The 12,934-nt window shown below is 38.1% G+C and overlaps 1 protein-coding gene and 1 long non-coding RNA gene across 2 annotated transcripts in view; one reads left to right on the top strand and one right to left on the bottom strand.

Annotated features, from left to right (window-relative positions):
* The window catches only part of LOC114651089 (carnitine O-acetyltransferase-like), a 55,786-nt gene that overhangs the window by 603 nt on the left and 42,249 nt on the right, over window positions 1–12,934 (bottom strand). Inside the window, exons 10-13 of the mRNA XM_028801051.2 lie at window positions 11,531–11,653; window positions 9,007–9,142; window positions 1,970–2,032; window positions 226–363 (exon numbers count right to left, since the gene is read on the bottom strand). Coding sequence (XP_028656884.1) covers window positions 226–363; window positions 1,970–2,032; window positions 9,007–9,142; window positions 11,531–11,653 — 460 coding nt within the window. The remainder of the gene's footprint in view (window positions 1–225; window positions 364–1,969; window positions 2,033–9,006; window positions 9,143–11,530; window positions 11,654–12,934) is intronic.
* On the top strand, window positions 9,485–9,828 carry LOC127525934 (uncharacterized). The gene is made up of 2 exons (XR_007933545.1): window positions 9,485–9,683; window positions 9,726–9,828. It is a non-coding gene; the product is annotated as an uncharacterized LOC127525934 (long non-coding RNA).

The following is a 12,934-nucleotide window of genomic DNA, read 5'->3' as shown; positions in this document are numbered from 1 at the left end:
GAAAATGAACCTGCTTCACATCACACTTCAGAATCCTAGCTCTAACCAAAGCAAAGTATACCAATTACTGCAATTATTACGTCACCGGCTTGTTAATGTGGAAATGTTATTGTGAAAATAATAATTGGGAGATCATAGAGTGATATATGTAAATCATAGTCATTTCATGCAATGCCATAGATAGTGTAGTAAATAATTCAGATTTCCTAGCTAGATTATACATACCTGCCCAGTATGAAGTTTCCAGTGAGTGGCAACCGCGTATGATGTGTCCATGAAAATGTCAGGTACACTTAGGCCTTCCTCAATTGCCTGCAGCTTTAGACCTAGCAAGTGTCGGTCAATGGCCTGTCCTTGAAGTGCCTTAAATAAAATAAACCAAACCATTGTAAAATATGCCTGAATTCTACAGACTAAAATGACAGTTAAAGACCCTCCTATAAACACGACAAGTTTAAACAGCCTGTTTTTTTTTCAAGATTTAAGAAAATAATCAGATATGAAAAATTGAATGTTCATAACATTGCAATGTTAAGGGAATCGCCAAAAAAAATGGTCACTTTGTAGTGATGGCCAAAAATAAAAAAATCTCATATTTTCATGCAGAATGGAGCCAATAAAGCATCTGATAAAACATGGATCTATGATGTCCAATGCTGGACAGCAGTAAAAAATATCAGATGCATCCATGTAGAAATTTCATGATGATATAAAGGTTTATGATCTAATACAAACCAATAGTGACCTATGTTGTACAATGACAAACGGTGTAAAAACATGCATGGAAAAAGGAAAAAAAAGACAGGACTCTTGACCAATGAATGAGCGGGGAGGCAGATCTTCTATTCAAAGAGGCAATTTCATGAGGCTTTAGTTTCCTGTTTATGATATGCACTGATTTTTCCCTATATGTCACTGTTGCCCCTTTAAACTCAACAGACAGACACACACAACACCGGGTAAAAGCACTGAAGTATTTTTTATTCTTTATTCTCTAAAACAGTGCCCTTCAAGCACCACAGCCACCAATAGACAATTAAATAAACAGGCACGATATTATTCTTTCTCCTCTACACCTCCCAGCAAGCTTTGTCCACCTCCACCAAACTCTGGCTCGCCTGCTGGGTCTTTAGCAGTCTTTTAAATAGTCCTCGACCGGGTCACATGAAGAAGTTGAGTTTTCTTTAACCCGGAAGTACTTCTGGATTTCTGGCCCCATGACTCACTAGTATTTCCGGGCTATTAAGAAAGTAGGACTCCCCAGGTCCCCCTGCAGTGTCTCCTGGCGGCACCCACGGTGCCCAGCAGGGTTGAGACACGGAACTCTAAGTCCCATGATGCCCTGCAGGAATCCGGGGCACCACTACACTCCACGGAAGCTGCCATCTAGTGTTTTGGGGGAGGCAATGTCCACAAGTAGCTGCCTTCCCCCATCCTTCCATCTCAGGGGCGTCCAGGCTGGGTTGAGCTGCTGGAAGTCTCTTACAGTGTATATTCAACAATGTTTTTTTGCAAATATTTTTGAGCATACAACTAGATAACTGACATGCACATTATGCCATGCAAGTAAAGTGAGATTTTGTTTTCTTCGTTGTACAGCATTGGTCACTGTTGGCTTCTATTCTATCATACACTTTTTTTTCCTTCATTCTGCATGAAAACATTAGATTTTCCTCAGCCATCACTACAAACTACATGGGGTAACTAACATAAAAATTTTTGAGTTAAGTATTTCTTTAAAGTAATGTGATTCACACTAGAAGAAAAATAAATAATAAAAAAAATAACCTCTCTCACATATCAATATGTGTTATGTTAAAATATGCTATTAGAGATTCAAAAATCTAAACTTATTCCCAGATACACAAATTTTTAATTTTGCTGGAAACTTTTTAAACAAGTTATCATTAATAAGGTATGATGCTACTGACGAACTCCAAGATTTATAAAAAGCAGAACAACAAACTACCTGTTCTGTGTTAGTGCTGTGAGCATCGATTGCTTTCTTGAGTAGATCCTGCTTCAGCTGTACCTTAAAAAAAAAGGAGGGAATATTGAAAATACAAGTAGGAATTGATGGCAACATAAATAAGCTGTACTACAATGGAATTTTTAGAATGTGGAAGAAATATTAAAAAGTCTATAAGCACAACACTGTTGCTAGCTGCATAATGAATATTCCATTAAATACAGCCAGCAGTTCAAAACCCTTTAGGCATAACAGTAAGTTTTAGAAGCACAGCATCTATATTGGATTTAGCTGAACACTGCTTATACTGGCTTAGAATTCAGTTCTATTATCAGTTAAATTAATAAGCAGTTTTGATTAGGGCACTGTTAATGCAGCTATCATGCACTTTCTGAAGACTGAGCTCGTCATAATACAGATGGCCAACATGGCCTCACAACCTACTATCTGAATACTTAGAGGTGTTACAACTTTACAGGTTGCGTGAAGGCATAGTAAAGCAACATAAGGGCTGCTATGTCAAGCAGAAACTGATGGCCATTCCAGTGGAAAAAAAACACACTATGACATTTATATTAAAGACATTTTATGTAAGCAGCAAGCAGCTGTGTGCCACCAGGCCTTGCATGGCACTACAACAGGTGGATGGATGAAGTGAAAGCAGGAAATTCATAAACAGAGAACACGATATCATTTGGTTTCTGTGACATGCCTAGAACCTAATGCTTGTAATAATAATATATTCTCAGGCTATGGAAGAGGTAAGAAATACAAATTTCCCACTTTAAAATTCTGCTTGCGTGCGTTTCCAAATGGTAGCTCCCAGCTGGAAAATTCAGAAATAAATTCTTCTACCTAGGCTGTGACAAAATACTGACTTCTCATCTCATTCAGTAATATAAAATACAAAATCTAGGTCAGCCAGAAATGGCATTTACTTGGTTGCACTGAATTCAGAGCAATATGCTACATGCTTAATTCATTTAGTTTGCATTTGATTTTTAAAAAGCCAACCCACAAACTTATGTGAACAAGGGGACTTTGCTCCCTGATTGCTTCGCTCGCCAACCCCCCTGGCTGTGCTACACACTAGCCTCTTTGCGGTTCTGCTGCTCGCGTATGGAGATGCAGATGTACAGTTTAAACAGATTTTTATTTTCATGGGAATTGTTACATATGCATAATAGATCTATTTTACATTACAGTGAGTAATTTACCATATTAAAAAAAGAGTAAAACATAATCTGAAAGTAAATTATATTTCATGTTGCGTTAGAGTTATATGTTGCATAATACGATTTCATTCTGTTTGGCTTTGAAATTAACACGCAAATACTTTTTAAACTTACACTTTTACTGTAAAACATAAGTAAAAACATCCATCCATCCATTTTCCAACCCGCTGAATCCGAACACAGGGTCACAGGGGTCTGCTGGAGCCAATCCCAGCTAACACAGGGCACAAGGCAGGAACCAATCCTGGGCAGGGTGCCAACCCACCGCAGGACACACACAAACACACCCACACACTAAGCACACACTAGGGCCAATTTAGAATCTCCAATCCACCTAACCTGCATGTCTTTGGACTGTGGGAGGAAACCCACGCAGACACGGGGAGAACATGCAAACTCCACGCAGGGAGGACCCGGGAAGCGAACCCAGGTCACCAGGTAAGTAAAAACAATTTTTTGAATTAAATTTTCGTCAATATCGCATTGAATTTTGATTCTGTCTTTGGAGTTTCATCGTGACAATGCAGCATATAACTGCCTGTGACTGAATTTCGTTTCTTTCTCTCTATTAAATAAAGTGACTTTTTCTAATGTTTGGCTCTGAGATTTGTTAATTGTCTTTGCAAAATCTATTCTAACAGAAACTGATAACATTTTAATACGAATGGCATATCAAGATCCCCTTTGTTGTCTAATGTTATCCGCTGGAGATGTACTACATTACCTTTCTTGGATACATCCTTCTTTCTACAGTAATTTGTGCGGTGGAAGACCTGATGGTGTTAACGGCTGTAGTTATTCTTCGGGATATTGTAAGTGGATGTTTTCATCTTCCGCACGATCACCACCAAACGTTTCAGCATAGTCTATTTAACCAATCTGCAGTGTAACCGATCAACATTTTTAGCGTTAATTTGTTTGACTTCATCGTTTCTTGGTGCTAGGATTGCCAGTGTACACATTTCTTCTGTTGATAACGCTTCGGAATGAAATTCTTCAATAAGATTTGGACATAATACGTCTTCTTTAATTGGGAACTTAAAGTGAGGAAAAACGTTAAAATTTATAAGAGATGAGAGAGCAGGAACTGTGTCTGTCAAAAGCATTCACACGAATGAGAGGTGAGAGGACCGTGTGCTTGGTTGAATATGGTTGAGAGGAGGGCATGACTTGAAAAAAATCTCATGGCCAAAGTCTCATCTTGTGGGACTTAAAAAAAAAAATCTTCCAAAAAGTCTTGTCTCGTTGCAGGATTTTTTGTATATAATAGAGAGATCTAATGAAGTAGGAAGATGAGATATCACAAATTACACTCGTACAATTCCCATAGAACAAGAATAAAAAGCATATCCATGCTGCTACATTTACTCTGTGCTGCAATTATATTTAAGTACCAAGTCAGTTTGATAACATATTTCTAAATTTACAAGTCACAGAGAAGTTCAATACCTTACTGATTAAGCCAGCATTAAATGAATACACTTTTTGGTAGGTTTTGCTATAATCAGGTGGCCCTGTAGAATGTCAAAGAAAAAAAAAACCATGAAAGACATAACTATCTAGGCAGGATATGTCTTGCTGCCTTCAATGAGGAGAATCTGCTAATGACATACTGACACAGTGGCTGGCCACTTCTGCAGAATGTCAGTTTTGCATGAGAAATGGGTAAAAAAAAAAATTAATCAAATGAATGTCACTCTCTTCAACAGCCGGGGCCTGATATGCCATTGGACACTAGACACTGTAAATGCATCGACAATGAAGAAGGCTTCTTTACAGTCCCAACTATCACAACCCATCATTGTCAGGGCTCACAGTACGCCGATATTAAAATAACCAAAATTTCCATCATTTTCAGGACGGGCTTAAAATTGATGAAATTTGTATATCCAGTTTATTTTCTGTTTTGGCAAATGGAAGCATGAAAACTTAAAGTAAAAAAAACTTAAAAACAGAGACCTATGTTTCACCAAGTACTGAAATCCAACGGCCTTGGTTTGAATCTTAGGCCCATTTGTTATCCTTGTGGGGTCTACTCCTGTTTCCCTCCCACAAATATCCAAATGGCTCAGTACGACTGTGATCACCACTGCTATGGACGGCAGCCAGTCCAGAGCTGTTTTCTTGCCTTGCACCAAATGCCACTGTGATGATATATCTACTGTATGTCCCCTGCAGTCCTAAATTGGATTGACGTCTACTTCTCTTTTTATTGTAGCAGGTATGTTAAGCCTGAGCTGATGGTCTATGATATCATCCATCACCGATTTACTGAACACATCATTGATTGCCTCCAAACATTTGCAAAAGTTTCCTAAAAGAGTGTCAAACTGCAGCCAAGGGGTGTGAGATTCCTGTGCTTAGCTACAAGTGGTTTAGCAGGAGTGCACTGTTAGTTGACAGGACGGCCGTCTGATCCGTGTATCACCCAGAAAGTTTGAGTGGGAAGAGTGTGACACTTTTGGTTTCCTGTTGGTAGACATTTATTTAAATCCATTTTTATGATGCGACAAATCTTACTTTAGAGTTTCATGCCAATACATGACATTTGTAGCAATTTCAAATGAACTTGGAATGTCTCACCTTTGAATCATCGTAATAACTTTACTGACAACCACTACATGTGCTGAGCTGCAGCAATTTGCGAGACAAATAAATTGCTGTGACCCAAGCTAAAACACCCGCACCCTATTCACCCACCGCCCATTGTTGACACTTTCCACGGTGTATGGACAGAGCAGCTAATTATTTGTAATTCACAATCATATTTCCATCTCTTCACCGAGATATGGTGTACTAAACTATTGATATTTTGAAATTACAATTTTAACACATTTTAAGACCTCACACAGTGCAAAGGTAGGTTAAGATTACTCCAAGTAAGCAAAATGAGACAGCAAGTGAATAGTATAGTAAAGGTTATCATGTTGGAGTGCTTGTAGCTAAATGGTTCTCTATTATATCAAAAAGGGCTGTTAGAGGGTGTTTGATAAGTAGGCCAAAGCGGTCATCCAGTAGGATATTACTGAGAACATGGCCAAAACATGTAGCCAGAGAAAACAGGCACAATAAATCATTTCTTTCTGGTAGTCTAATCCAACAGAAGTATTTCAGTCTTAGCCAGGAGGGATTTATTTAATGTATAAAACTATTCAACTGTAAACTGTAAGTTTAAAATTGACATTAAAATACATCCAAATACAGTGCACAGTGTTGTTGTAAGCCATAATCTAAGTTTTTCAATATAAAATTAATCTGCTTTATAATTTTATTTACATGCAAAACTAACATTACATTCCATCAAAATGCATGTCTGGTTCAAAATATAAATCCTCGTGTACAGTTATATTGTGAATTCTTAACCCTTAAACTGCCGGAACCAGCTATACTCGGTTCCCAATGCAATTTGCTAGCACGCCAGAGCCGAGTATATTCAGCAATGTATATTTGTTGAACGCTGTAACTGGCTATAGTCAGTTTCTTAGTGCAATTTGCCAGCAGGCAGTAGCCAAGTATATTTGGCGACTTACATTCATTGAACGCTGCAACCAGCTATATTCAATTCCCAGTGCAATTTATTAGCACGCCGGAGCTGATCAGTCAGTGCCGTATATTCGTTGAGCAGCCAGCACATGACCACTACGGCCCCCTGCAGCACTGCAGTCTCACTGTCCCTGGGATTGAGCCGCTGCACTAGACTAGCCTGAGAGCATCAGCGTTGACCTCTGTGTGCTTGTGTGTAGCCAGTTCAAGCGTAGTTGGCTTGGTGATTTACTGAATTTCATCAATGGCGTCAGTTGCACCTTTTACATATAAGAATAGATTGTTGCAGTAGTTTTTTTTAATAGTTTTTACAGTTCATTGGCAGTGTGTAAAATGATCACTGTTGCAGTAATTGTGATGCTCTTTGCATGAAAAAAATATATGTTCCATTAAAATTTCACATTTTCTTTGTGATTTGTAACGTTTACTTAAAAAGTGCAGCAAAAAAGTACAGTATTTGGCATCCAGGGTTGTATTAACCCCCGAGTATGTGGCAGTTTAAGGGTTAATTGTGGCTGAGCTTTTAAATTCTTTAAAGCTGTTACATTTTAGAGTTGCATGTGGCACTGAAGCGTGAATTTTTATTATAAGGAGTAAAGTATTAAACATGCAGGGGGCAGAGTAGCATAACAGTCGTACTACTGCCTGTGACAATGAAGTCCTGCTCCAAGCTCCCACCATGTTTCTAGGAGCTTCTTCAACCCAACAGTGTCGGTAATGTAACCGGATGAGCTGGACAATGAGGACACCAAACGAAGCAAGGGGAAGGAGCAAAGTGCTTTTATTTAAAACAAAACCAAAACAGTGTCCAAATAAAGTGCAGTGCGGCTCCCCTGCTTCTCCCATACGGGCCCTGCAACAGCAGAGTCGCCCTACCTGCAGGTGCAGCTGACTTTCCTTCTGGTCTGGTAGCCTTACGACCCCTGGCTCCGTATAGCTAATCTGCTGGACCGAGACTGGTTCCCCAATGACCAGGGCACTCATGTTGGGACTCTCCCTCCCAAGCCTCCATGACTTCTGCTGCCTTTTGTGGCGAGCTATCCACAATCCTGGTCAGTCCTGCTCCTCTGAAAAACTCGGCAGGAGTGACCCAATTCATCCGCCCCTGAGTGCCAGCCAAACACCCTTCTAGGACTCACTTCCCAGCTGCCTGCTACTACCAGCAAGCCTGCTCTTCCTGCTTGCTCACAACTGCACTGGCTCTCAGCCTCCAGCTTCCTCTTCTTCCTCCTCTAACCTCCGCTCTCTTTTCTGATCTTTCTTCTTCCCCACTTGCGCTCCTACTATTTATAATGGGGACATGGCACAGGTGCAGCAATTAGCCGATCCGAACATCAATTATGGACATGGGCGATCCCACACCTGTGCACTTCAGTGCAGAAACGCCCATGCCCATATGGCGCCTGGGAACCGCTTCAGCCACACTACCATGTCGCCCCCTGTTTAAGTCTCGAGTGCGGTGATTATTTATGTAAAAACTGGCCTTTTTTCCTGAGCCGCGGACCCGCTATACAGTATCACACTGCCTCACAGCACCAGACAGGGCCTATTTGTTTAGTCTTTGCAGTTTTTTGTCTAGGTACCCTGGTTTTCCTCCCACATGTGAAAAATATGTCTCTTAGGTTAATTGGAAACTACAAATTGGCTTGTAATTAGCTAGTGTCTTTTTGCACATAGGCATGAATCAGCTCTCAGATGGACCGGCACCCAAAATCCAGTAGCAGATACAGCAAGGATAAGGTTTTAGCCCTCTAGGAACCTAAATCAACTTAAGAAGATTCAATATTGCATGGATTGCTTCAACGTTAGTAATGAATCCTATATGGCATCCCTCCACCCTGCTGGGTATCAACTGGCTATAAACACTAAGCACACTGCTCTGTTTTTAAATTATATACTACATACAGGTTATGAAAAAGGTGTTACATTAAAACAATTCTGCAGCTATCGTTTAATTTTTTTCATCTATCCAAATGATTCAAGAGCTGCATGTTTTGTTTGGACTGTCATTAAAAGTGGTGAAAATTGTCTTGCTTACATTTGAAATGCCTTACTCCATTGTGAAGGAGTTTCACTTCTGACGTCATGTAAACATTTAGGTGTGTGTTGTTGGTGTCGCCACAAATGACATTTTTCTCAATTGTGTTGTTGTTATGTACTTTACGTAGTACTGGGCATACATTTGTGACCTAATTTAAACAAAGTAAACTACGGCTTAATTAACACAAAATGCCGAATATAAAGAGAAACAATACCCACCCCACTTTTTGGGTTTTGCATCACCTTGACAAACTGAAAAGCTTCGTTAGTTGCACAGCGGATTGTGTCTGTACGCCCCCCTCTAAACATGCGGAGTGAAGCAGTTTCACAAGTTGAACACAGGTATCCATACATCCTGTCGAGAGTAAAGAATTTCTGTCAACTCACAGATTCAAAAGTACACATAAAATGTAATATTTAAAAAAATAATAAGAAAAAACACAACTTTTGCATATATACTGTATCTTGGCTATGGCATGGATTAACAAATCAGCTCCATCAGCACTAGAAACAAGTATTCACAAAGTCATTATTTTATCCTCTATCCACCTGCAAGAACACATATGCCCAACAATAAAAGCTTTGTTTGGAAAGGCTGGGAGAGGTCAGCCTGCCACAACAACTTGCCCCAGTTTGGTGATTAATTGAACATACCAGCCAAAAAGGTGTTCACTTGACACTTTAAGATGGTAAACCACAAATACTGCAGTCAGTGTGCACAATTTCAATGGGACACTTCAGTTCAAGAACTATAATGCCGCTGTTAATTTAATTATAGGAAACAGCAGACTTAAAACTTGGGAGAAGGTTTAGGTGTTTGACTTTTTTTCCTTCATATTTTATCATATTTTATCTCTTTGTATTTCTGTTGCCCTTGTTTGCTGCATCATCTTTTTGTATTTTGCGTTGTCCTTGTATGTCATATCAATACTACCTAGACAAATTCCTAGTACACATTAGTGTACCTGGCCAATAAAGTAAGTTCTGATTCTAATTAAGATGGATGGTACAATTTATATTCAAAGCAAAAGTGAAAAACAAGGAGGGGACCATTAATTAATACTGCATTGAATTTTGTGTATGTAGTAATAATAATTCTTTGCATTTATATAGCGCTTTTCTCACTACTCAAAACTATCATGTAGAAAGTACTTAACATTTAAATAGTAAATATCAAAAAGCTAAAATGTACTGTCAAAGACTTGGCTGCAAAAGCCAAAACCACCTCTGCCAAATAAATTCTCTTCTTTGTAAAATATAAATCAGAAGCCTCAACTTACTTGATCAGCTGTTTCAAAGTAGCCAGTATACACCCACAAAGAATGGGAGGTTAGACATTTCATCTTTTCTATTTGCCAAAGTACATCTTTCATCTTCTGATATACATAAGATCTACTGCAAAACATTTTTCTCTTCTTCTGCCAAATCAGTGTGTATAATTTGGAGAAATGTTTCAAAAGAAAATATTTTAAAAGAGCAAAGAAGTCAGGCTTAAAGAGTGGGTAAAATAAAACTCAATATTAAAAAAAATATATATATATATATATATATATATATATATATATATATTGCAGTTGGAGATCCACAAAGGGAGAAAAAAAAACGAATCACGTATCATAAAATAGTTTTATTCCTGAGCTTTCAACCCCTATCAGGGGTCTTCATCAGAGGATAATGCTTAGACTTACAAGAATCAAAGGCAATATATAGCAACACATTCAGTGGGGGGTGGGTGGAGGTGACTAAGTCAGTATGATCAAGGGGGGGGGGGGGGGTTGTATAGTTTAATTAATGTGTATATGTCCTTCTTAAGTTGGCATATGCTGGGTTTATGTCCAAGTGTCTGTTGATGGCGTTTTCATCTGATAGCCAAGACTCGGCCAACTCTCTGGCGCTTTTTGTACTGGCCTTAAATTTTACTTTTATGTTGTCCCAGTTGAATGTGTGTATATTATATACATATATATATATATATATATATATATATATATATATATATATATATATATATATATAAAGTAAACTAAAACTACAATATTAAAATTGAAGACAAGTACAGACTTTTTCAAACTAATGGTTTACAGATACCAATGGGTTATGTATGTTACAACATAATGAAAATGAATCAAGTTCAATTTCATTTTATGGTAAACAAATGGGCACAGCTCAATTTTTCATTTTAGACCTAAACCCCTTTGCTAAGGTCAATATCAGGATTATATTAATCATAAAATGCAGCAGGTTGGCATATTGCTACAGTGGATAGCAGTGCTGCCTCATTGATCCAGTGTCCTTGGTTCCTTTAATAAGGACACAGTTCTGAAATAAAACAGTTTACCAATATGGTGCACCACATACAGTAGGTTACATATGGTGTCATGATCACAATAACAACTGAAACTAAATGTAAACCCCCCATTCACTCCCATGTTGTTCAGTTTGAATGTAGTACTAGGGTGAATGTAAAGACATGGCAGTATTGGTTAATCATGGTAAACTAACACTGTTATGCAATGATTGTGCTGCAGGAGATAAGCACTACTGTAACTCTTTTCCAAATTAAATGCTCCAGTCAGTATTGCTGATTATTGAATTACTTAAAGACACAACTAATGGTGGAAAATGGACAAACAGGTAAAGTAGCTTCTCATGCCCTAAAATAAATTGGGTGGAAGGAGGTGAAACAATAATAGCAAACACAAAAAGTTAGTGTGGAAAAATAATAAAACATGGGCATACCTACCTATAATATGCCAACTGCAATGCTACCTGAACAAAGGAATTTGGACTGAGCTTGAACTTCTTTGGAAAATTCTTGCCAAATTTCCTAAATGTGAAGCAGCTGATATCCAGGTCATTTATCAGTCTGTAAACAAAAAATAAAGAAATTTAAATGGCAGATACAGGTCTGTATTCTGTTATACCTTAAGGGGGGGGTTGTTTTCGTAAAGAAACTGCTTCAATTGAAAACTACAAAAATATAAGAAAGGTAATGATCAGTGAGAATGTGGATTTCTGTCTTTGAGAAATAATTATTTTGAGTTTTAACCCTGTTGTTTAGACAGATCTAATATTTTCTCATTTTATGAGCTTTTGACTTTTAATTTTGCACCAAGATACAAAATGGCTTTTTTTGTTTTGTTTTCTTAAGGTGGCCTGTGTAAATGATTAGAAGGCATGTTTTTTACTTCAAAATCCGGTGCATTTAACCCTCATTGCCTAAATTGGATGGTCACAGGCCATTTCCAACAAAACCCTAATGCAGTTTGTTTACAGAAAAAGGAATGACTGGCAACACCTCTAAACATAAGAGTTGTACTGCTAAATCTGCCCAATGCTAGAGTTACCAATTTAGCAGTTTTGCAAAAGATTTGCAAAAAGGTTGCTTTTGATATTAAAAATTTTGGTTCATTGTGTCATGGGCGCAACAATGTGCTATCAGCACTTGCTCCCAACCTAACTCTGATCTGCTGTAAAAATAATTAATATTACCTGTAAAGGTCACTTAGACTTGAATGAAAAACCTCTTATTTTTTTTCCCTAAAGTTAACTCACAATAAATATAACTGTATATGGCTATATTCCAAATCACATAAAGTATATAATTAATATACAGTGGTGTGAAAAACTATTTGCCCCCTTCCTGATTTCTTATTCTTTTGCATGTTTGTCACACAAAATGTTTCTGATCATCAAACACATTTAACCATTAGTCAAATATAACACAAGTAAACACAAAATGCAGTTTTTAAATGATGGTTTTTATTATTTAGGGAGAAAAAAAATCCAAACCTACATGGCCCTGTGTGAAAAAGTAATTGCCCCCTTGTTAAAAAATAACCTAACTGTGGTGTATCACACCTGAGTTCAATTTCCGTAGCCACCCCCAGGCCTGATTACTGCCACACCTGTTTCAATCAAGAAATCACTTAAATAGGAGCTGCCTGACACAGAGAAGTAGACCAAAAGCACCTCAAAAGCTAGACATCATGCCAAGATCCAAAGAAATTCAGGAACAAATGAGAACAGAAGTAATTGAGATCTATCAGTCTGGTAAAGGTTATAAAGCCATTTCTAAAGCTTTGGGACTCCAGCGAACCACAGTGAGAGCCATTATCCACAAATGGCAAAAACATGGAACAGTGGT

This window comes from Erpetoichthys calabaricus, chromosome 1 (genome assembly GCF_900747795.2).
Source record: "Erpetoichthys calabaricus chromosome 1, fErpCal1.3, whole genome shotgun sequence".
Lineage (NCBI taxonomy): Eukaryota > Metazoa > Chordata > Cladistia > Polypteriformes > Polypteridae > Erpetoichthys > Erpetoichthys calabaricus.
The sequence above is the reverse complement of the archived record's forward strand: the minus strand, read 5'-3'. Positions and strand labels throughout refer to the sequence as shown.